General features: G+C 45.4%; 2 protein-coding genes across 3 annotated transcripts; one reads left to right on the top strand and one right to left on the bottom strand.

Annotated features, from left to right (window-relative positions):
- The first annotated feature begins 1,015 nt into the window (after positions 1–1,015).
- Positions 1,016–17,591, top strand: LOC118784655 (serine/threonine-protein kinase Sgk1-like). 2 transcript variants are annotated; one of them, XM_036539012.1, is made up of 12 exons: positions 1,016–1,177; positions 9,716–9,791; positions 11,362–11,431; positions 11,523–11,566; positions 11,681–11,738; positions 11,848–11,931; positions 12,124–12,255; positions 12,807–12,919; positions 13,290–13,509; positions 13,893–14,048; positions 14,233–14,322; positions 14,571–17,591. In XM_036539012.1, exons 1-12 carry the CDS (start codon positions 1,144–1,146, stop codon positions 14,736–14,738), a joined length of 1,245 nt encoding a protein of 414 aa, XP_036394905.1. In that variant the 5' UTR covers positions 1,016–1,143; the 3' UTR covers positions 14,739–17,591. The 2 variants fall into 2 exon arrangements, with proteins under 2 accessions (XP_036394905.1, XP_036394904.1); XM_036539011.1 differs by lacking the exon at positions 1,016–1,177 and adding an exon at positions 8,543–8,745.
- On the bottom strand, positions 14,762–24,270 carry LOC118784357 (XK-related protein 8-like). The gene is made up of 5 exons (XM_036538569.1): positions 23,963–24,270; positions 23,320–23,510; positions 22,112–22,856; positions 15,109–15,233; positions 14,762–14,916 (listed from the first exon to the last, which is right to left on the bottom strand). Exons 1-5 carry the CDS (start codon positions 24,268–24,270, stop codon positions 14,762–14,764), a joined length of 1,524 nt encoding a protein of 507 aa, XP_036394462.1.
- Positions 24,271–24,970: the final 700 nt, after the last annotated feature.

Raw genomic sequence — 24,970 nt, 5'->3', positions numbered from 1 at the left:
GACTGGGGTTATCATCGCTGTTTCCTCAGTCATTGAGATACCTTGGTGGATAACTGAGAGATGTACACTTTCTCCTACAGTCCCCCGTCTCGAGGGTAACATTTCTGTTTTTAGGCAGGCTACTCTTTTTACACCATACAGTATCCTGAACCCATGGTTCTTCAGCTGGGGTCTTAAAATAGACGGGTCTTAAACTGTGAGGTCAAGATAAACTAACTTGTTCTTACGTAAGTCTCATGAGTTTGAATGTTTTGACAGCTTTGTCACAAGTGCATACCTCGTATCCACTGCCCCAGCTGTAATCATCAAACAAACACTTACAGAAATGACACATACACCATTAGATCTAGTCCCCTGTTACAGCCCTCAAAATGTTTGAAGGATTTAAAAAAAAATGCTTAACATTCAAAAAGCAGACTCATATCTGCTGTGCCCCAGTTAGAGCACCACTACACTAGTGGTGGATAGGCAGGTGCCACCGCACTGCTGGTGCCCATAGCCCCCTGCCAACCTTTAACACATCCCAGCTGATCAGGGTTTTTATTCTCCTGTGTTTGTATAACCGAGAACAAAGGGTGGAAAAAGGAAGTCACTTAAACCTGATTATCCAATTACAAGGCCATAAAGGCAGAAAGGCCTGCGGCGGTGGTGCTCCAGTGGCTTTACTGCCCCGGTGTCCTGCCCGCCTCCTTGGCGAACGATTCCCCAGCACAGGGGATCGTAACCTGAGACTGAATGTTGTTTCGCGTTCTGTCTCTCTCCCTCTCTCTCTCTCTCTCTCTCTCTCTCTCTCCCTCTCTCTCTCTCTCCCTCTCTCTCTCTCTCTCTCTCTCGCTCTTTTGTTTGTGGCACGCAGGTAAGGAGACAGGTGAGAGGAGAGGGAGGAGGGGGGGGAGGGAGAGAGAGAGAGGGGGAGGGCGGAGAGGAGGGGAGGGGGGAGGAGGGGGCAGGTGCATCACCAGTCATAGGAGAGAAAGAGAGAGAGAAAAAAATAAGGAAGTGGGTAAAGGGAAATGATTAGCCAGGTCGGCGAGCAGCGGGGGCAGGGTCTGCTTTAAACCGCAGCGCAGGGAGGGAGAGGAGCTGAGAAAGAAAGAGACTGCTGCTGGCGAATCACACTCTCACACACAGAGACACGACAGCATGAAGACGGACACCGGCAAGAGCTCTTTCATAGGTAGGAGCCACTGATGATAATTCCTGTAGGAGTGCGCGGGACTGCCCGCTATGAGGCGAGCGGAGAGAGGGAGGCGTGAGGTTTTTGCGCTCTGACTCACAGCTTGCGGAGGAGGAGCAGCGCACGGGGTATGGGGCGCTGGAGCTGGCTCCGCGTTTGTTTGGGATCTGTTTTTTCCATTCGGTTCAGTTGTAACTGTGGCTTTCTGAAGCTGGGGTCTGCTGCAGACCTCCTGTGGGCCATGGTGGAGAGGAGTAGAGAGTGTGTGTGTGTGTGTGTGTGTGTGTGTGTGTGTGTCTGTGTCTGTGTCTGTGTCTGTGTGTGTCTGTGTGTATGTGTATGTGTGAGTGTCTGTGTGTGAGAGAGAGTGTGTGTATGTGTGTGTGTGTGTGTCTGTGTCTGTGTGTGTATGTGTATGTGTGAGTGTCTGTGTGTGTGAGAGAGTGTGTGTGTATGCGTGTGTGTGTGTGTCTGTGTCTGTGTGTGTGTATGTGTATGTGTGAGTGTCTGTGTGTGTGAGAGTGTGTGTGTGTGTGTGTGTGTGTGTGTGGTTGTGTGTCCACTGGCTGTTCATCATGTCACCTCCACACTCTCTGTGCTGTTTGATTACATCCGCTGCTCACCCTACTGCTCACGCTGCTGTGGAGAAGCAGCTCCTGTGTGCTGGGGCTAACCGAACGACTGCACTGCTCTGATCAAGCCCCCACTTCATTCTGTCAATGCAGCTCTCTTAAAGGGTGCTGCAGTTTAGCAACCTTCTTTATACCGTACCTCTGATGCTTTGATTCACGAAAGCAGCATTTGCATACATTATTGCAATATAATTACTTTAATACATATGAATTATGTATTTTTTTTTCCTCTCATCTCTAGTTAATCAGGTTCCGGGAATACTTTTTTTGCATTCAGTCTTCAATACATTTTAGTCCCTCTGGGAATGGTGAGAAAGCACCCTATGGCAATTTGATTTTAAAGAGCACTATGCCAAATAAAAGCTGATTGGTGGTGTGCTTGAACAGAGGAGTACTGCCCTGCCTCTAGGCTGTGTTCATGGAGTGGTTAGGCTTGACCTGGGGTATAGTCCTTTTCTGCTTGTATGGTTCGTGTTTCATAGATCTGGAGAGGACTTAGAGTCATTAGTAGGCCATGTAATTTGATTCTTAATTCTTGTGTGGCATTTGCTCCTGTTCTGTGCAAAGACTCACTGTGACAGAGCTGGCGTGTCAAGCGCGGTCAGGCCCGCGAAGGCTATCAGCCTCACTCGTCCCTTATGATCCCGCCATCATGATCCGCGTTAATCGCCATCTCCTCCAGCAGATTAACGGAGGCATCTCGCTTTATATCGCTGCAGGCCTAATCCTGTCCTGTCTTACATGCGATACCCAGAGCCCCGATCCCAGTTCCATTCCATTCAGCCTGTTACCCCGGGCGACCAGGGGAACGCTTTCTCGCCGCTGTCGAAAAAAGGATCAGGGCCTTGCAGAAAAAGAAGCAAAGTGGCGTTGGCTTCTGTGAGGATGGGGCTCTTGCAACGGTCCTGCTTAGAGTCATTTTTTTTTCTGTCACTGGCATGAGTTTGAGTGCGAATCCATGAGTCACGGATATCTGTCACTCCTCTGTGTGCCGTGTGGAGCTTGACCCAAAGGCTGATTCATGCTATGATAGAGTGCTGTGGGAGGATAGCAGACAGTTTCACTTTGGTCCTGTCATAGTGCTCCCAGCTCACTGCAGCAGTCAGCGCGGTAATACGACAGCTCTTTCTTTACCGAGAAAAAAAAAGAGCTGAGAAATGTGACCGATGTTTTGAATTGTGTAAATGTATATATCACGTCAAAGTCTGTCTTACAATGAGCAGTTAAAGTGTTGCTCACTTGAAACGAAGTGAGCAAAACGATTCGTTTCAATATATTCGTGGTATGTAAGTTGTATTCATATTAACATATGGGGAAAAGAATACAATCTGAAACATATTGGAGTGTATATATTGAATGAATGAGGGTTTAGTATAATGAGTCCAAATATCTCAGACAGGTACAGGTAGTGCCTGGGGCAGTGGCCTCAGGTAGGAAAGGCAGAGAGACGGTATCCCCATAAGAGACTGAGGCTGGGAGATAAGCCTCTTTGTGTCAGCTCTGGTGACTCTGCACAAACACAGCACTGCTTCATAAGCGATAATAGGGAACATGACTTTAGTATTTGCATACACGGGCTATTTCGGGGGGTTCGTTTCAGATTGTGGCTGATCGGTTTATGATAGGGGTTGTAAACAGCCGGGGTGATTCAGCCAGCCCCACCGGTCAAGCTCATTTGTGGACTTCCTTGTTAGCATTTTCCTCTTCCTGGTTGATGTCCTTAGGGTTTACGGTGTACTCTCAGATGAACGAGCACCGTCAGGTCCTCAGTTTAATGGGGCAGTAAGGCTTTCGAATGGGGAGGCAGTGTGTTTATGTATCTGTGGGGGGAAAAAATGACTGAATTATGGGGGACTCCTCTGTTGCTTAGAGCAGTGGCAGCCATTCTGCTAATTCTGTTTTTATTGCACCCAATAACGACCTTGAGTCCCAGATGGTCTACCTTACCACTATTCATGAGGACTAACATAAATGATCCAACTGGATAGATACAAAAAACAATGCGTGCGTGTGTGCGTGCATGTGTGTATGCGTGCGTGCGTGTGTGTGTGTGCATGTGTGCGTGTGCATGTGTATGCGTGTGTGTGTGTGTTTGTGTGTGTGTGTGTGTACATGTGTGTGTGTACATGTGTGTGTGTGTGTGTGTGTGTCTGTGTGTGTGTTTGTGTGTGTGTGTGTGTGTCTGTGTGTGTGTTTGTGTGTGTGTGTGTGTGTACATGTGTGTGTGTGCGTGTGTGTGTGTGTGTGTGTTTGCGTGTGTGTGTTGGGAGGGGGGGGGGGCGTAATAGCTGTGTGTGACTCACCCTGAGGTTCTGTGAGAGGAGCCCCTCCCATGGGCTGCCTGCATCGTGCAGCAGCAGCAGTGCAGTGTGGGGGACTGGGGGAGGGGCTCGGTGGGTGACTCACCCACACCTGGGGCTCTGAAACCAGGGGGGTTTGATTTTGTTCTGGACCAATGCTGCACTGATCTCTACATCTTCTGATTGGTCTATTCTCTGCTCTGTGCCCATTTCATCAGCCACTCCTCATGAGATAAAGATCTGTGCAACATCGAACCAAATTATGATAAAAACAGACCTTCACACCTCTCTCTCCAGTCCCTCCTGCCTGGCCTCTGATGCTAATTTCTATTTTCATGCCACCATGGGCACACAGAAATATCTACTATCGGAATAATGCAACTGATAAAAGGAAAAAGCCACACACGCTTCTTGGGTGGCAGAACAATAGCATAAGGCAGGTGAAGATAGCATGCACCTGATTTGTTAATTTAAAGTTCCGCGTCTGATGCATGCCATTCCTTAGATACCCGCGTCCAACAGCTACGGAGAGCGTTTACACAAACCAATAACGAGAAATACAGCTATAAATAGGAATGAGGAAGAGAATGTACTTTCACCTGGAAATGGTTCTCAACCTGTTTTTCGTGTTCATCCAGCTAGCCAGTTTTGGTAAGGATCTGCCTTGGTGGACTTCACACCATATAATTATCACTATCACAAAAGTATTGGACTGCATTAAATAATTTCGATTATAACAAAGCAGTCAGAGAGGGATGTATTTCTTAAAACCATGTTTTTTACTTTTTAGCTGCAATGAGATCAAATTAATTGCAAAATCATGTAAAGACTGAACTACCATATTATATGCATTCAAACATACAATCAGCTGGTAGCAAGTAATTATGCAAGCAAGTAGCAAGACTGATAACTTGTTGGAAAAAAAGCCACAAACAGGTTTGGGATGGTCTTCATTTAAAAGTGGGTTCTCTGACTCCTCTATCAGTTGCTTAGCAGCCACATTTGAGCCTCACAGATCCATAGGTGATAGAAATGCAAAAAAATACCATTTTTCAAACCAAGTGCGTATTTTGGGCGTAGACCCCAGACACACCCGGTTTTTAAGCCTCATGGGCAACTTCCCTGTTCCTCTAAGCTATGCAAATGACGGTATGCTGTGAGATATCGCTCTGCTTCACGGACCCAGCTGCACTGACTGGATCACTGTGAAGATTTTTTTTGTTTTCGCGAGGGGGAGTGAGCTCAGCACCACATGTTCGCTTGGCCCCAGACACGGGCATCATTCCAGCGCGGCCCTTCTTTAGCGGTTCTAAAAATACCATTACGTGTCACCACGGGCCCCTCAGAAGATGGCCCCCATTGGTCCTAATTCAGCATCTGTCACGGTCATGGTCGCCATGCAGGTGAGTCTTAGCGACACTAATACACGGGCCGAGATGCTGAGGCATATGGAGGCATGTGACTGACGGCCTGACCTCCAGGGAAGAAGCAGATAATAGGTCTAAGCCTCAAATATCATGTCTCTTAGAAGGCACCCACAGAAATAGCAAGGGATGTCCAAAAATAACTTGACAACCCATATTCTCAGGGCTTTTTCCTTTTTTGTCTGACCCCCATTGTGACATCACAGGAAGCATTTCAGTAATTTTGTGACAGCCCTTCTACAGATTTCATTGCTAACATGTAGAAAATGTTACAATGGCCTCTTTTTGCTAGCATAGAGTAGTGTTCACTCTGTGTATACTGGCAGGTGTCACCAGGACACCAGTCATTGCTGAACGATGAAATGACATGAACTGCCTTCTCTTTGGTACCTAGCGTTTGATCCTGGTCCGGACATACTGAGTCCTGGTACCAGCGATCACACTCCAAATTTGTAAGAGCACCTGAATCACAGGTGTATCCAACCGAGCAAATATAATGCAACTCGGTTAGCTTCAAAATGCTCAGCTTGCTTCTATCATCAAGAATTCCCCAGCTGCGGTAGTGTGATGAATGGACATAGTCCTCATTACAATCAGTGATTCTGTTACACTCATGAGCTATATTTACCTGCAACAGAAGAACTCCCCCCCCCACACACACACACACACACAACTCTTTGTTTTTTCACACCTAACAGCAGGTCCTATAAACAGGCCGATAAAGACAGAAGTGATACAGAAACCACGCGGCAACAGAGGAATTCCCCCTCCCCCACCTGCACACCGCTCCTCATGACCGATACCGCCTGGTGTGTTTTCTAGAAACTTTCTCCTAAAATTCACAGCTGCTGAGTTGATGGCACAGTCTAATACACAAGAAAGGTGACAAAACTCAGTCCTGGCCCCAGGGGACTGCAGAGTCAGCACATGTGGTTTGACCCCCTCCACCCACAAATGTGGCTGCCCGATTCTGTTCCTCATCATCGCTAAGGCACTCTGTTCCGTTATTTCTCTGATTCACACACATTCTGATTGGCCGGTTGCTGTTTTGTCAGGTTTCCATGAGCTACTTCATTCTTCTTGATTGTTTTTTTTTTTTTTTTTACAGCTTTTAAAGGGACGCAATGACAAAGTCGTTGCCAGTGTTCAAAAAAAGCCGTTGCCCTGACCACGGCTCCACTTGCTGTGCTGACTTGTGTTTGAATTGATGGGGGAGCCAGTTTAACTCCTCCTCCCTTTAACTGCTAAATTCTGAGCGACAGCATTTATAGTGAGCTGAGGGGCCTGCTGGACTATTGCCATACAGGCTTAGTGCTGAGAAACCCAGCCATTACAACCACATCTTTCTTTTGCCCAAGCTCGTTCCCTCCATTCTGTGAGCTGAATGGGAGACTCAGCATATACCATCAGAGGCGTCTATTTTGACCTCTGTGACATGACCCCCTGAGCTCACCGTTCGTCTGTGACTCCACTCATCTCTCTGTCTTCACTCTTCTCGTGAAACAGCGATGAATTCTCTGCATTTGGTTGCTTGCAGGACATGCTGGGGTAGGGACGCAAATGACCTGCTTCTCTAGAGCCCCCCCCCCCCCTTCCCCTTTACGAGGGGTGTCACTGTCACACGCATTATTAGGTCATTGAACTTTTTAGTGTTTGGTGTTCTGAATAAAGCAGTTCTCAAGCCAGATTCTGAGGAATGGGGGTGGTCTGAGTTCATGGGGGGGGGGGGGATTTGCATGACAGCCCCTGCCTGTAAGTTTACCGTCAAACCCCCCTCATGCCGTTCCAGTAACCTCTTATCCATACTGCAGCTGTCAGACAGTTAACAATGAAGAGGTCATCCAACCACACTGCGTTATCACACCGTTACATCATTTATAAGGTTAGTGGATCACATCTGTGGCTGCAGGGAGAGATGATCAGGCTTAGAGGAGCTCTGTATGGTACATAACAGCACATACAATTGCCTGTGATACCGCTGTGTAGCCTTCATTACCTGGAAGGGTTTTAAAGCCGGTCGCATCCGCAGAACATCTGCCTATTATGTCACAAAGACTGAGAGGGATACAGAGTCCATGAATGAGATCAGCCAAAACAGCCCTTTCAAAATTAGTTTCTCCCTTTTGCTGTGTTTCATGTAGTAATTTCTGTCCGGATGAACAAGATCAAATCATACAGATACTGTACCCGAGCCAGGCTCTGCGGTTTGACTGAATTAGTTTACTGTGCAGTGCTGGACTTGTTCAGGAAATTACTTGCAGTGTAAATTTGTCAGAATGCAAGTTCCTTGTTTGCCGTAAACTAATTTTCCAGTTCTACTTCAACGTGTTTTACAGTGGTTTATGACAAATAAGCACAGACATGAAGTGCAAATGAAAGGCAGTGGCAATATTTCTGAATATTTCTGCCAGTTAATTTTTTGTTATGTTGTTTTATTATCTTGTAAAATCTTAACTGTGCAATTAAATTAAAAGAGTTTCATTTCTATTCCGTCATATTTCACATCCTCGCGTTTTCTTAATATAATATTGCTGCGCATTGAGGCATCGGTTTGATTATAGTAGATAAAACAGTTGTAGGGCCTCTTACAAGCAAAAGGAAAACAATGGTATTGGCAATACCATATTGGTCTAGATTTAATTCTGCTTGCTGGCATTATATCAACTGTCATCAATCAACGGTGGTTTAAAATGCGTCTCATCTCCTCTTACTAAACAGATTACAGCGTCAGTAGGATATACTTCCATTGATAAAAAAAAATCCGAAGGGAAAAAAACTGAGCCAATCTGTCACTCCTGCCAAGCACCCCTCCCCCCCTCCCGTTCAAACCCCCCAACCCCTCCGCCTCCTGTTCACTGGGTGGCTGCGGAGTCCCCTGACGTCACGGCCCATCTTCATGTAACCGGTTGCCTTGGTTTCTGGAGTGATGTCAGGGTGCCTCGCTGCTGAATCACGTGTCCCGTATAAAATAACCAGCCGCCGTGGTGAACGCTAGACAGATCGCTGCACTCGGGAACGGGTGGTTCGCAGGCTACTTCAGTACGCGCCGAGGCGGTCTGCAATACGAGATACCACCGTCGCTCTTGCTTCCAAACTTCATTGCCTTTTTTCATTACAACTGTCTGGATTTATTGACTCGCCAATGGCTGTGACCGAGGCTGGGTGCGACTTAACATATTCCAAAATGAGGGGGATTGTGGCATTTTTTACCGGTAAGCAATATAGACTACTTGTTATTTTTCTACCTTTTCGTGCACAGTGTTGTTAACTCTCTTTTATAAATTGCGCGTTCGACACTAAACTCGCTAAGTAAACCTAGACTGCAGTTTCTGATTTATGTTATCGGTGTATCGTAGCGCAGTGGTGCTCCGTTAGTCGAAGTCTTGGTAACAGTACACCTAACCGCACGAAACACGATATATTGCCTGGCAAACCGCAAAGACGTAACGAACGAATTCGTGTCGTGCACACAAAGACTACTGGATGCGCTGGTTTGTGAAACTGTTTGGGTTTGTAAATTCGGACAGTTAGTACTTTGATCGCGAGCAACGCTGAAACAAGCCACATTTCGCATTATGTTGAAAATATCGCAACTTTCGGTAGTCGGTTACATCCTTTGCCTGTTAGAACTTGATGTGCTTATGTGGCTTGTGTTGTAATTTTCTTTACTGAAAATTTTTCACTTTCATCGTTGCATGAATGAAGTTTGTTTCCCTATTTTGAAATCAACCAATTGAAAGCCTGTGTTTTGTTGCGTGACGCATCCAGCGAAGACACTTTCCGCACTCAATAAGGCGATCCTAACGGAGACTTGCATCGTTATCATCCGTTACCATTCTTATGAATGTTCATTAATAATTAATTTGAAAATATGAAAGCAAAATAACACTTTTCGCGTACGGATGAAAACATCCCTGTTGTGACAGCGTTTAACATCTTTGCAAAATATTGATTTTGGACACTGTTCTACATTCTGTCCGTCTGTATTACGCTGTACATCTTTCAGGTATCTATTTTTCATAAAGGATTCACTTCTAGGTGTGATGAGAGAATGCAAATACTATAATAACGGCGAAGCAGTAAATCTGAACTAATGTGCAGTGGTCCATGAAGGTGCAGTGTAAATACCGTTAGTGGTTAACTCAAGAGAAATAACACCTATACCTTACTTTTTTGTTGCAGCCTTTATCAAGGAGAGAAAAATGGGTTTGAACGACTTCATTCAGAAGCTGGTGTCGAACCCGCATATCTGTCAGCAGTAAGTATCAGGGGTTCCGGAACCATCCATTCACGACCATGTGATTGTGGGGTGGGGGGCGGGGTTTGCTCTCGGGGTTATCAAACATTGTTTAGCCAGTACCCCCATAGGCCTGAGAGTGATGGGCCCAAGGGCATTATCAAGGTGTTTTTTTTTTTTTTTGTATTTTCCTAACATTATTATTATTGTGCCAGAGAATGTAGATTATATTCCATAGTAGTCCTATTAGAGGGTATATTAATGCACAGGCCAAAATGAGACGCAGTCATTAGTTTCTGTCAGTTTAGGATCAGATCCACACATAATCCAGTCACCTCTGCAACCGTAATGTGTTCCAGGCTTGGCTAGGCCATGAATGGCATTCCTCTTACATATAAAATCACTAAGCTGCTTTCATTGGCCTGGGCTTGGCCAATGGCTATGGGTAAAGCCGGAGCAGGAATAGCTTCTCATGTCAAACGACCCAGTCACTGATCTCGCTAATCACCTTTGCTACAAAGCCGTTTTGTTCCCAGATGGAGATAGCATGTTAAGTCCATTAAAGAGCACACCCACACAGAGCTTTTTGTCCACAGCCCCGCTGGGCTGAACCTGTCTTTTGGGTCAGGTGTGGTGGAAACTTACCTGACCGTTTTGTCCAGCCTCTGGGCCAAAGAGACAGATTTTGGCTGGGCTTCTGCCCTGGCAAGGTCTGAGCCAACCCATAGCACAATGCCTCACAAACATTTCTTTGTTTGCCCTACCTTTGATCTGCAGGCTGTCACTGTACCCCACAATAAGGCATTGTTATAAAACTGATGTTAGTGTTTCACATATTCATTTTTAATGGGCTGAACAAGTGTGCTGCCCTGCTGTAAGTTCATTGCATGCTAAGGAGTAATATAATGAAATTTAACAGTTGTCTCATTGGTGAAGTTGTACATTTCTAATGGGAGCATGGCTTTGTATCTGAAGTTGTGTATGCAATGAGAGCATTCATAAAACAATCTTAAATACACCTGGTCTGTCATATTCTTTGTCAGTCCATATGTTAAGTCCTGTAAGTTGTCTGGGTATAATACCAATGTGTTTAAATGATGCCGAACTCCACTGTGCTGTAAGTGTGGGTAAAACAACAGAATAGCTATTGTTTGGATTCTAGAAAATCCACCTTGTTCAGGAATTGCTGATCGTCTGTGTGCTGTTTACATTTTCAATGTACAGCTCAGACTTCTGTCTAACCTTCCTGATGCCGTTTGTACTTACTGGTGTCTGAGATGGTGTTAGTCAGGGCGTTCTGCAGTCCTTCTAAACCGCTTTAAGGAGGTCTTTGTAATTTGCTGCACTTTAGCGGTGGTGAAAGCCTTGTTACATGGGTGCCACCTAGTGGACGAATACAGCATTGCCATTCCATTGCTAGCGGTCGTTTGCCCTCTAGCTATAAGTGTAATTTCTCCATGAACAGAATACCCAATGAAGAATGACATTCTTTCGTCTCATTGAGGATTGTGCTCGATTGTACTTGAGATTTCTGCAAGAGGCTGAAATGTAGTCCACAGTAACACAAGTTCTTCGTCCAATCTGTTCTCAGCTCGGATGTCCGGGTGTTCCTGAAGATTGATGAGAATCAGAATGAAGAGACAGAGGATGGAAACTCTCCTGTGAGTAGTTAGTTTGCTGGAGAATGTGAGGGTTAGAGGGAGCTTGTTTTCACGCCGTAGTGATTAACCTTCTTTTTCCCTCCTCTCTTAGCTGTGCATGACTTCACCCAGAAGCTCGCTGGCAGAGGAGACTCAGTAAGTATGATGCTTTCACGTTCACATGAACAATGAAGCCAGTCATAAATCCTCAGAATTTCACCTTACACGGGAAACTCACGTGCTGCCTGTCTGTGCCGTTTTTCTCTCCAGGGTCAAGCCGTCTGACTTTGACTATCTGAAAATCATTGGGAAAGGAAGTTTCGGAAAGGTGAGAGCCCTCGTGCAGATCCGCCGTGGTCGTCGTTATCGCATGGGTCTCATCGAGCAGGTCGTGGGGAACGCTGGAAGGTTAACCTTCCCCTGTCTCTTCCTGCCAGGTCTTGCTGGCCAGACACAAGGAAAGTGCCAAGTACTACGCTGTGAAGGTCCTGCAGAAGAAGATCATTCTGAAGAAGAAAGAGGTGAGACCCGCTCCTTGTTTAGGATAAACTCTTTCACCACCTTCCCTAGTGAACGTACAGTGTGTTCCCCTTGTAAGGATATTTTGTTGGTTCCTCCCATAGCTGATGACCATTGTAAGCACTGTGTAATTCATGTACATGAGGGACCCAGTGCTCACCTGTCTCCTCTCTCCCGCCCTCTCCTTCCCACAGCAAAAACACATCATGGCAGAACGTAGTGTGCTCCTGAAGAACCTCAAACACCCGTTCCTGGTGGGGCTGCACTTCTCCTTCCAGACCACCGACAAGCTTTACTTTGTGCTGGACTACGTCAACGGCGGAGAGGTTAGCGCCAGACCTGAGGCAGTGGGTGGGAGTGGGAGCGGGAGTAGAGTGAGCTCGGCTGGAGAGAGGGGCCGTGGGCTGGCAGGCCACAGTGGTCACACACTGATGAGCTCAGAGTACCAGTTTGTGTGTGTGAGTGTGTGAGTGAGTGTGTGTGTGTGCGGACGCGTATGTGTTTGCAAATGCCTACGCAAACACGGCAGCAGCAGCCTGAAGCACTCGCCCACACACAGGCACACAAACACAGGCACACATGGACTGGCCACCGAGGATTGAAATGCCTTCGGTATTTTAGCATGACCAGTCTAAGTGGCATTCTAGCACAGGCAGGAGGGAGTGGAAGTGAGAGGCATTACAAGGGGCAATTTCTCCATAGGGGTTTAGGCTGTGTGGGATTCTGGGGCGGTGTAGCCTTCTGGATGCACTGGGAATTCCGAGCGTGAGTCATCGTTTGGCTGCGGTTTGCGCGCAGGTGTGTTGGCAGAGTTGCTGGTGGATTTCCAAAGGTCACGCTGCACCTTGGTAACGCCTCCCCCTCTCCCTCCCCACAGCTCTTCTACCACCTCCAGCGTGAACGGGTCTTCCTGGAGCCACGGGCCCGGTTCTATGCAGCTGAGATGGCCAGCGCCCTGGGCTACCTCCACTCCCTGCACATTGTCTATAGGTATGCAGTGAGTCCAACAGCGCCCCCTAGGGAAATAATACAACCTGCTGATAATTGCAGCTGATAAGAGTCCATGTCCAACTCTAAAGATGTTTACAGCTCTTGTACAGCTCTTGAGTTCCAGAGCAAAGTGCATATATAGTTAGAAGTATGGTACATTGTTTCCAGATCTCTACTGCATACAGTCAGTACAAAAATTATGGTGATTTGAAGACAACTCCAAGGCTGATTATTTTATACTGAGCCAGACAGCCAGAGGCAGACCCGGGCACCTATATCACAACAGAATGGAAAAATTTAAGGGCGAAAACTGTGACTGGTTTTTGTTTGAATGAACGTGAGGTAACACGTCTCCCTCCCTCCCCCTCAGGGACCTGAAGCCGGAGAACATCCTGCTGGACTCGCAGGGTCACATCGTCCTCACCGACTTCGGCCTCTGCAAGGAGGGGCTGGACCCTAACGGGACCACCAGCACCTTCTGCGGGACGCCCGAGTACCTGGCGCCCGAGGTGCTGCAGAAGCAAGCCTACGACCGCACGGTGGACTGGTGGTGCCTGGGCTCTGTGCTCTACGAGATGCTCTACGGACTGGTGAGTACAGCGCGGTCTGTGCTCTAAACCCGATGACGTCAGACCTCGGAACAGCTTTAGCATGAAGGGCCAGGGCGTTCTTTAGTCGTTATTTTATAAAGTCATGGTCCAGTAACCAAGAGCATTATCTTCAGTTTGGCCGTAGGGCCTCCCTGCAGTATGCCATCACATATGTATACAATGAAGCTCTACATGTCATTTACAGCCCAATGCACTTGAAAGGGGTCTCTCAATCGTGAATGGGTCATTGCTGAGCTGACTGATGAGGAAATGGATGGCTCTTTTATGATTGGCTGTCAGGCATGTACTCCATTTTCCTGTAAAGGCAGGCACCTGAGTCTTGACTGACGTGTCTCTCTCTGTCTTTCTGTCTTTCCCTTCAGCCCCCGTTCTACAGCCGAAACACAGCAGAGATGTACAACAACATCCTGCACAAATCCGTGGTGCTCAAGCCCAACGTATCCAACGCTGGGAGAGACCTGCTGGAGGGTCTGCTGCAGAAGGACCGCACCAAGAGGCTGGGGGCGCGAAATGACTACGTAAGTATGACCACTGACAGGAGCACATGCACGCACACACACACCCTCCGCTCACTTAACATACAGTGTTACTCATACACACTGATTCCTCCATATGTGTAATCCACACACACGCTCTCACCTTTCATTTAAAATGTAAACTCCAGACTGAATTATTGATGTCATGCCCGCTTTCTTCCTGTAGATGGAGCTCAAGTGTCATGCCTTCTTCTCCCCCATCAACTGGGATGACCTGATGGCCAAAAAGATCACTCCCCCCTTCATTCCCTCTGTGGTGAGTGGCCCTTGTGAGGAAGTTGTGTGTTGAGGAACTGCATACATCAATGAGCAAGGACACACAGTCCACGTGCAGCATGGGGAAAAAAGGTCTTGCAGTTTTCACAAAATAGAACAGTGGATTCAAGCATAGAACAATGCTGTACAAACAAGCAGCAGCACTGTGATTGTGTGTGTTCAGCATGAAAGAGACGCGTGAGTCCGCATGCTGGTTTTGTAACGCTCTCTCCTCCTCTAACCCCACAGAGCGGTCCCACTGACCTGCGACACTTCGACCCCGAGTTCACCCACCTGCCCGTGCCCGGCTCCCTGGGCAACACCGACTGCCTCCTGGTGACCAGCAGCATGCGCGAGGCTGCCGGCGCCTTCCCCGGCTTCTCCTACGTGCCTCCTGCTGAGGAGGGCTTCCTGTAAAGGGGCGCCCCCTCCCCTGCTCCTCACCCTACCGCGGCCTCTCCCTCCACCATCTCCATCTTCATCCCACGCGGGAAGGGAACGGTGCGGACGCCATCGCCATGACGACGGCCTGAGATTCGAACCCGCAGCCAGGGGGGAGGCGGGCCCTCCGCCCGCCCGCCTGCCTGTACGGACACTAGCGGGACACGTTAAGATGCCAAAACAGACACTGAACGCGGGCTTTCCCCACGTTGGACTTGCATTCGAGTTGGGGGAGGAGCCTATGGGGGGCGGGAACGGTTGCATTGAGGGCGGTTGCATTTTTTAAAATCCCTGCCCCCTAAAACTAAGACTCCTCCCATCAGACGCATGGGTTTGCCAAGTTTACCCGAGCTGAAACCCGGGGGGACGTGTTCATGGGTGGTGGCAGTGTCTCTGTGCCCCCTGGTGTTGTGGACCACGATGGCTTCTAGTAGCGACGAGAAGCTAAGTTGCTGAATGTTCAGAGTGTGTCTGAGAGTGTAAGGGGAGAGGGATCGAGTTGAATTAGCTGCTCAGAAAAAAAAGAAAAAAAAAGAGTGCTGCTACTCAGTCCATATCTCTCACACCCGTACCAGTCAGCGGGTGAAATGCCTTTCTGAATCACACGATATAACTTCAGGATTTCTAATAATTACAGTTAGGAGTAACCAACAATAGTGTACATTATTTTTGATAACGCTTTCTGCACTTTGTGGAGCAATGATAATGTCTTGCATATTGGGGGAATGAGATGGGATCTGCGTTTGTTTTCTCGTTTGTCTTTCCATCGATTGAGAGCAAATCTAATCTGTGATGATGGGGCGCTCTCCACTGATTAGAGTCTAGTAACTGTCACATTGTCTAGTAACTGTCACATTGCATAATAGCCTTTCAACCATTTTACACTGTGTTACACTGTAGATGCACAGCCCAGTAACTGAATGGAGAACGTAAAGGGGGCCTTGTCTCCCCCCTCTCTGTTGAAGCCTGGTTGTATCTACCTCTAGGGCTGGTTTTAGAGTTTTGGGGCCCTAAGCAAAACCACAACGGGAGCACCTGATTTACATTTAGTCAAGCATGCAGCTTTGCACGGTTGAAATGAACTGTGCAAAACATTTAAAGACAAAACTTCAGTGGACCCTTCATCATGACCCAGGCGATTGCCTAGCTAGCCCCAATTCCCCTAAAACTGGCCCTGTCTACCTTTTTTTGTTCCGAGTGAACAGTGGAGAGCAGTTCCAGCTCCGTCTGAATAGATTTGAGATGCCAATACCTGAAAGAAACCTTAGGCAAAGAAAGAAAGAAAAAAAAAAACTGCTCTTTTTTTCTCAATACATATGTGTGTACAGAAGATCCTTAAGGTACGCTAAGGGTTCCAAGTGCAGGATGTGGTTGTACGACCTTCGCCCTTTGACATCTTGTTTACTGAAATGCCTGTGGGTGTGTACTGTGCAGGTTGTTTAGGCCCAGTCACTGTTTAGGAAAATTGGGGCGGGGGGGGATTTAACCCCCCCTGCCTAACGAGTTTACAGCAGCGCAATGTGTTTCCCTCACAGCTGGGGAGACAGAGTCTCTCTGCAGAATCGTCCACCCCATGCTGTGAGGGACACATCTTTCTGTTTCGTCTGTCTCATACCAGCACCCTAACGTGACTGACTGAAGGCACTGTACACTGCCACACACTGTTATGTAGACACGTTACTCTTGCTTGTGTATAAATATATTAATATATTTTTGTTACTAACTTAATAGAACTAGCGATCATGATTGGCTCCTCTCCGATTAAGGATGGGGGGAGGGGGTCAAGTGTGTAATATCATGTAATATAATGTAATGTCACTTCCAGGCATTGATAGTTTATGTGATCATTTTGCTCAGTGAGAGGGATCGCTGCTTTATTTTTCAGTTGGTGAACACTATAGCCACTGCTTGAGTGCATTGAAACTATGCGTCATGTATATAGTAGAAACTAATGAAGTAAAAGTGGGAACGTCTCTTCTTTTGAAAAGCATGCTTGTTGATCAAACTGTGAGGCAAAAGAAGATCTGACCCTTGATTAGTTTTTTTGTTTTTTTAACTTTCTGCGGTCTTCCTCACCAGCAGGTGTCATATTATGACCCCCCCTCCCCCCCCTCCCTGGGTGCTGCAATGTCGTTATTAAATGCCTACTGACACGAGAGACGAAAAGAGGGTCACTTTAGAGTTGACAAAGCAATAAACATCTGAGTGTGGATAAGAGCAAAGTGATTGTAAGGAAGGAAAAAAAAAAAAAGAAAAACCTTTTGGTCTTGGACAGACCCAGAAGGATGGCTAATCTACTTCAGTTAATGAAGCATGCTCACTGAACATGTCAAAACCTCTCGTTTTGTTGTTGTTGTTTGTTTTGTTTTGTTTCTTGTCCAACCAATGCCGTAGTGCTGAGGTCTTCCTTTCAGATGCGTCTCACGCACAGAAATAGAATGACTAGATCGGATTCCGGGGTTCGCCGCTTGTGCTTCTCGAAGTAACATCCATCATAACTGTAGAATATCTCATCGCTGGCGTTCTACCATTGTTTTCAAGATGACGACTGATCTAGCCATTCAAACTCTGTGATCTTGTGTCACATGAAGTGTGGCTTGCGTTCACCAATGAGACAAGGGGATGTGGTGCTGGTTGCTTTTTAAACTTTCTAGGAGAGTAAACATGTGACGTGCATCTGTGCCTCTTTTCGAAACGGCAAAACCAGGCAATACAGTTTTAGGTGTTGCGATTTCTTCCATATTTGGAAGTTATACCTTTTTATTTTGCAATGTCTTCTTGTATATTTATTTACATGTCACGCACACATATTGTACTATGAAAAGTTGGAGGAGCTTTTTGCTAGTTTGAATTAAATTGAAGAAAAATTGAAACGAGTTCTGTAATGAGAATGACAATAAATTTACAGAATGAGAAAAGGCCTTTGAGTGGTGTTCTTATAAAGCTGTTTTTTCAATGTGAAAGACATGTTTGATGATATACATTTCTACACACATCAAATTCCATGACATCACATTACTGGCACATCTAATAGAGCTCATTTGGTTTTCTTATGCAACTGACTATATTATTAGATCATAAGTTCATAGTTATAAAATTCCCTTATTTTAGCTCTTTATTATTCATATATTTCATTAGATTCCATGCTTACTCAGATTGTTGGCCTACTGTAGTGTCACCATAGCACTTGATAACACTTGATTTCTGGGAGAAATTAAGAAGTTCTTTTGTTTTTTTGAATCTCCTGAGAATTGCTGTGATTGTGAGAATGATTTTGAATAATTTTTCTTCAAGTATACAGTGCCAGTCAAAGTCATACCTTTCTTTCTTTATTTTTTACTATTTACCACATTTTAGAATAATAGTAAAAACATCAAAACTATAAGATAACACAAGTGGAATTATGCGGTGACCAAAAAAGTGTTAAACAAATCAAAACTATCTTATATTTTATATTCTTCAAAGTATCAAAAAACATTTTTTGATTCATTTTTTTAGAAAGAAATTCATACACAGCCATCAACTTCACTGTTTATATTTGTAACAAATCAAAACAAATTTCTCCACAAAGCTCCACAAACGCGTGTTTCGCTGCATACCTTGTTGAGGGACAAACCAGTGTAACAGGCACTTGTGCATCCATGCATGGAAGAAAAAATGAAAACCAGAGGTGTTAAACTGGAATTCCAAATCACAACAGAACCACGTTTTCTCAGTATCATAAAGAAATCAAAGTGTGTGGCCTCTTACACAAAGACATTTCCTACACTTAAAAACAGCCACAGTTTCAGGCCCAATCAATTTCGCTGGGCCTTTGCTATTCTGAAGCCAGGATTTGCTTGGTTTCTCTTTTGTTTTTATGTTAAAAGCTATGGAATGGAAAATAACAATGATTGCAGTGTACTGGAATCTTCTTTAGGAAAAAAAGAAGAGGAAGAAGACCAGGTCTTATTTAACAGTGTAATTGCAGTGAAAAAGGATGGAATTCACAGAAGTCAGAAATACACATGCAGGTTTATTTACAAACGTGGCGATTTCTCGCATATTATAGGGTTATCATCAGTGGTCAACAGTTCAATTAATTCCCTTGTCACATTGGGATGTCATACAGCTAAATCTCCTGAAGGTTTGAACGGAACTATAAAGTCCCTTGGTTGTTGTGTTGTTAGTGAGCTTATTTAAACATAAATGACACTCAAGGCGGATTTCGATAAAAAGGGTGGTCTTTATTTACACCTCAGTCATATTCAGGTAGCCTTTTTTTGGCTTCATCTAACTCAACAACTTCCTCTCTTGGAATGCTTACAATTACAGTTAGCATGCTTAGCTAACATTTTTAGTATTCTTGAGCTTAACTTGCTTGCTTGTGCTTCAGATTGCAGAACATTCTCCCCTCCAGAAATAATGCTTACAGAACACTCAAATTTCCATACAAGGTGCAACACAATAAACACTTTAGAAACCATTGTAAAAAGCACCCCAATATAGTCTCCGTAATAATAACACTGCAGAGGGGCCTGAGTAAGGTCATTTAAAGACTGTACCCCTTTCTACTAATGAGTCGCTACAGTTTGGCAGTATTCAAAACCCCATCAAAAGGAGAAAAAGTTACAGAAAGTAAGATTTACAGAATATTGAACTCTACTATTAGGTTGCAATGCTATTATTTACATGAACAGTAACATCACTCAATATTCAGGCAGGTGGAGTGTGCTACCTGTGGCATGTACAAGAAGACACCTGAACCGGTAGGTGCGGTCCATGAGGATATACATACCCTTTCCAGATGGAAACCTGGCATGACAGGTGACTCCAAGGCATTATGACATCATACTGTCTCTCAGACTCTTTGATGGTTTGCAAACTCCCTCGAACCCTGACAACAGCTCACGCCCACGCACAGGTGACTACAGTTCCAGTACTGCCACCACTGAGCCTAATGACCCAGCCTCCAAGGCTGTCCCCCTGCTGGATCTATTCCAAAAGCAACATTTTACGCCTGTGTTTCCTCGGCAAAGAAAACCAGGTTCAGCAGGGTTACAGGCAAATTAGCAGTGAGAATATCCCTGCTGTCTGAACCCTCTGGTTGATCATTATGCATAATATCCCCCCTCTCTTTACCCCTTCTGACCTCAGCAGCATCTATGGCCTTTGGTGGGTGTACTGGGAAGAGGGTCATAAGGAGGCAGTAGGGTGCAGTACAACACTTCAGGTTCTGCCTTTCACAGAGTGGATTGACCTCAGACACACCTCCCTTTCTATGCACCACCACAGAGATTCTTTTGAGGGGAAATTCAATTTGCCTGTCACCCGTCACTTAAACAGCATTTTGTTTTTAACAAGAAACCTGTCGCCTGGCTTCAGCACAGTAGCTTGGGTCATGGTATTTTTATTTTTTCACCCTTTTCAGTAGAATATCCAGCCTTTCTTTCTGTGCAATCCCACGAACCTCGTTCATTCTGTTTTTCTACATATTCTGAATGACTACCATGTCACGTTTCTTGAGCTGGGTCTATAGGTATGGGAGACTGGCTATACAACAGTTGAATGGGCAATAATGCTGTTTACATTAATATGTGCCCATTCACAGGCCTGTATAACCTTTTTCAGTGAGTTTCTTCTGTACTTTCTGTTAGTTAGCTAGCTGCTAGCTTTCCGTTCACTCAGACCGTTAAAACATTGACAATCATAATGTGACCATTACCCCCAGGTTGTTAGCCAGTGTTCCTTGAGTGTTATAGTGTTTCTTGGACTGAGTGTACCCTGACCTTTTGTAAACTGCATCTGTGAGCTGCACTCCATGATTATGAGACATTACATTACATTGCATTACATTCATTTAGCAGATGCTCTCATCCAGAGCAACTTTCGGCACAAAAGAACAGAAGTGTATCTAAGCTGAATGAGCAGCAGTGTCGGAGCAGGCTAACTCCCACACCAGTGAGTGTGAGCATAACACCATAAAAAGCCACATGTGTTAACCTGACTACAAACTAAGGGAGACATGTTGATCAATGTAAGAATTTGAAACTATACAGATTATATTGAGTTCAGAGAGCTTTTTTTTAAACTCATATTCAACAACTGGTTCAAAAGCTGAAGTTAAAACTTGGGTTTTATTTTAGGAACAAATCTTGTTTTTCTTTTGTTGCCAGGCAGAGATTGGTTGCTGCAACTTTTATGCCTGTTCTTGATTATGGTGATTTGTTATATATGAATGCCTCAAGTCAATGTCTTCATATGTTGGATACAGTTTATCATGGGGCCTTGAGGTTCATTATTAATTGTAGGGTCCTCACTCATCATTGTACATTATATTCCAAGCCAAAATTGGCCTGCTTTGTCTATGCGAAGACTTAGTCACTGGCATGTTTTTATCTATAAGGTCATTTTAGGAAAACTTCCCTCTTATTTATGTAATTATATGTCACAAAAATGTAAAGGCACTTATAGGTTAAGGTCTCAAGCTTCTTTGCCTTTGGCTGTTCCTAAAGTTCGTACCGAGTTTGGCAAGAAGGCTTTCATGTATTCTGCACCCTCTGCCTGGAATAGCCTGCAAAAAGAGTTAAAACTTCAGGACTTGGTCACGCTCAGTGAATTTAAAGCTATTGTTAAGAATTGGGAAACAGAGTCTATTGGGAATTGCAAATGTTTTTAGCTGAAAATTGATTGCTTTTATACTGGTTGCACTTTGCACTTTCTACTTGTCCTTTGTATTTTTGTGTATTTTTTATGCTTATGTTATTTTTGTTTTGTCTGAAACTTGGTGTGCTGCTTTTCTTGGCCAGGTCTTTAAAAGAAATTTTAATCTCAATGGGACAAACCTGGTGAAATAAAGGTTGAATAAAATAAAATAGCTTAATTGCATATATTTTACAGAACCTGAACACTATGTCAGGGCACAACTATCTTCCATGTGCACCTGAAAGAACTGTTCATACTAGTGTTACCTGAAAAAAAAAAAAAAGTTTCCAGAATTTATATGTATGCAAATTCTAAATTCTAGGTATGTGGGTGGTCTCTTTCCTTGTTTTCATCAGACACCACATAGCTACAGTAGTAATAATAATGAAAGGAACCGTCAACTTCCCCTTTTACCTGGCAACTGCCTTTGCTTGTAGCATGCCATGTCTGTGTTTGGGCGCAGGAGAAGTCAGCACTGTCTTTCCAAGAAGAGAACTTGGTCCCAAACCCCACAATGTCGGAAAGGCATGATTACATTCCTTCCAGGCACCAGTTGAGAACTGAGATCCAGCCCCCAGAATCCAGTAAACAATTGAATGGCCGTTAGGGCCCATCTCCGCCCCAAAGTGGGACCTGCATTCTCCCTTGCATCTTTATGCTCTTACAGCGGGATCTCGCTCCTTTCCTGTGAGGGGGAGTAGAAGTTGGCGGCCAGGTTCCTCATCCTCTTGTTTGCCCTAACTGGTGGCATTTGCTTGCCTATACTACGATCCATCACCACTGGTGAGTCCCGGGAATCCACAGTGTCCCCCTCCCTGGACTGAGCCTCGGTGAGGAACACAGAGACTGTCTGCAGTCTGGGATTTTTTGGATGGAAACACTTGTAGTATGTAATTTTCAGTAGTAGTCCCAGTACGAATGATGAGGCGATAACACTGAAAACTACACAGGGCTCAACCAGAGGCTTATCCACAGAGTCCTGCCTCTCCCACCAGAGCCAAAGAAGCAGCCCGCTGTCCACCATGATGAAAGCGTGGTGGATAGCACTCCTCATAAATGTATCACCCTTAGCTACATTGAACCAGCTGAAGTACCATATGATGCCGACGACTGCCCGGTACAAGAGCTCCCCGCACACGCTGTCCATGAAGTCAGTCCTCTGCAGCCAGGCCCAGAGGAACAGCGCCACCCACAGGAGAAGGAAATGGGCGGCGACGTAGCAGGGGAAGGAGGAGGCGAAGAGGGCCAGGGCGGCCATGCGCGGGGCGATCAGCAGCAGGTTCCACAGGAAGTAGACCACAGAGGAGCCCCATCCCTGCTTGTCTTTGTCCGGCAGGAAGGAGCGGAGCGAGCGATGGTACATGGCCACGCTCCAGGCGATGGACGCGGCAGAGCCTCCAGCCTTAAAAACTGAAATTAAGCAAACGCAGCCGTTCCTGAGTGCTTGGAATAGAACAGTCTGTTAAAACAGACTCCAGATGCTGTTTTTTTTTTCATTATGGATCAATAATTGAATGCTTTCCCTTTGTTTTAATGGACTGTCCGCCATCTGTTGCCATTTATAAAAATGCAGGTTTTTTCACATTTAGCAGACGATCTTCACCAGAGCGACTTCCATCACATTAGAACAGAAGTGTATCCATTCAGTTTAAACGAGCAACATTATCAGACCAGCCTAACAACACTCCCAGACCAGTGAGTGTGAGCATAACTGTTAACTTCCTGGACAAAGTGCTGTTTTGATACCCAAAATAAACAAGCAATTACAAGTCCAAATTTGAAACAGTTACTTCTTGCTTGAATACAATGTTTACAATGTGACTCCAATTCAAGAATAAAAGTATAAGTTGTGATTGTGGCATATTCCTCTTACATGACAAGAGCCCCAGCTCCCCTTTGTGAATGATGATGTAGATCATCAGCACCAGCTGGGGGGCGCTCTCCAAGAACGTCTCGAACAGGCGCAGCATGCTGAGGTCGTGGGTGTGGTACACGGCGAGGCCTTCCAGCCAGTCGCATTTCTCCCTGAAGCTGCGTCCTGATATCTCCATCACGGCTGCATACCTGAAGTTGGGGTTGGGGTAGGGTGATGTTAGAGGAGATGACTCAAAAAGCAAAAGTAATGAATGAAATGCAGAAGCTGATGAAAACACACAGCCCACAGTGGTAAGCTACTGTTTGAGCTGTAAAGCAGATGAAATGGAAATGATCACAGGTTTTTATTGCTGTTTTGTGGTGGTACTTCCTTTTCCTTTAAGAGATAGCACATTTAACACATTTGTTAAAAAGGAGATTCTCATACTGTAGTATGACAAGGCTTTTCTACGTTTCAGAGAGCTGTACCAACAGATGACTAATTGAGAAGAGAGAGGGCCAGATAAATGTTACAAGAAAGCCCCAATGAAGTCACTTAGAAGCAACATACTTAACAGCAAATTATCAATTTTGCTTCTGACATTCTGAGTTTCCGGTAGCTCCACTTGGCTGCCACATCTAGTCAAGGAAAGAAGACAAACCTGATGAAGACACCCAGCTGGAAAAAGTGGAAGGCCCCAAGCAAATGGTATCGCCTGAGAAAGTGCTCGATTCTGGTTTCTGGATCTGGATCTTCATAGCTGTACCACAGCCAGCTAAAAATGTGCACCAGCACAGAGGAGAACAGCAAAAGAGCCACCACCACTGTCACCAGGCGATAAGCGCTCTCAAGACACAGCGACGCGATCAAGTGCAGATCCAGCGCCACGTCAAACAAAAACAGGCAAAGTCCCAAAAGCGTCAGCAAGAAGTCCGGTACAGGGTAGGAAAACGGAAGCCTTCTCTCCATAGTCACTGCTGGTGACTACAGAAGAATCCCAAGTGCTGCGCCAAGCTCTGAGGTTCCACGCTGAGTGCTCGAATGTCTTTTGGTGTTTTTCGCTGCTGTGATGGCCAGATCTCTCCACAACTGCTATCTTACCCTCTGCACAACTTTGAGAAAAGAAACTGAAAGTACAGTGCATAGTTGTCGTTTGACAGAGGGACACGCCTTCCTTTTTTTTTTTTCTTCTTCTCTGTTTGTTAACGGTCGTTGCCAAGGAGTAATTTCCAACCAGCTCATTCATGGTCAAAGTTCCTTGCATTTTTTTCCCTGTCCTGTTTGACTGGGATGAGTCATCAAGACAGAGGAATTTCGTAAGGTCATGTGTTGTCAAGTGCAAGTAGGCAGGCTGACGGCATTTGAAGTGTGACTTGTGATGCATCTTGCAGAAATATCAGCAGACATAATCTCTCTTTAGTGGGAAGAGGTGAGGAAATCTTTGTGTCATCAAAGGAGCATTATAAACCAAAAGGCTGATAATGAGAGCCAGAGCTCAATATCATGCTGTATGCATAATAATAAGCTAAGTAGAAGAAGTGTAAAGTTATATTGTTTCCATTAGCACTGGCTCTGTGCTTTGATACACTAAATTGTTATTTGATATTTCCACAGAGCTAAAATATTGCATGGCAGTATTTAAAAGAAGAAAAGTTAAATTAAATATTAA

Source organism: Megalops cyprinoides, chromosome 10 (assembly GCF_013368585.1).
Source record: "Megalops cyprinoides isolate fMegCyp1 chromosome 10, fMegCyp1.pri, whole genome shotgun sequence".
NCBI lineage: Eukaryota > Metazoa > Chordata > Actinopteri > Elopiformes > Megalopidae > Megalops > Megalops cyprinoides.
This window is presented reverse-complemented; position numbering and strand designations above follow the sequence as displayed.

What these genes read in the sequence shown, in the direction of transcription:
- LOC118784357 (XM_036538569.1), bottom strand. Translation starts at nt 24,270, where the DNA reads ATGGAGAGAAGGCTTCCGTTTTCCTACCCTGTACCGGACTTCTTGCTG. An exon ending in CAGCTGGGTGTCTTCATCAG is followed by an intron (nt 23,511 to 23,962) that starts GTTTGTCTTCTT and finishes CCCCAACTTCAG; the next exon opens with GTATGCAGCCGTGATGGAGA. An exon ending in GAAAGGAGCGAGATCCCGCT is followed by an intron (nt 15,234 to 22,111) that starts GTAAGAGCATAA and finishes TTACACTCTCAG; the next exon opens with ACACACTCTGAACATTCAGC.
- LOC118784655 (XM_036539011.1), top strand. Translation starts at nt 8,676, where the DNA reads ATGGCTGTGACCGAGGCTGGGTGCGACTTAACATATTCCAAAATGAGG. An exon ending in TCATTCTGAAGAAGAAAGAG is followed by an intron (nt 11,932 to 12,123) that starts GTGAGACCCGCT and finishes TCCTTCCCACAG; the next exon opens with CAAAAACACATCATGGCAGA. An exon ending in TGGGGGCGCGAAATGACTAC is followed by an intron (nt 14,049 to 14,232) that starts GTAAGTATGACC and finishes TTCTTCCTGTAG; the next exon opens with ATGGAGCTCAAGTGTCATGC.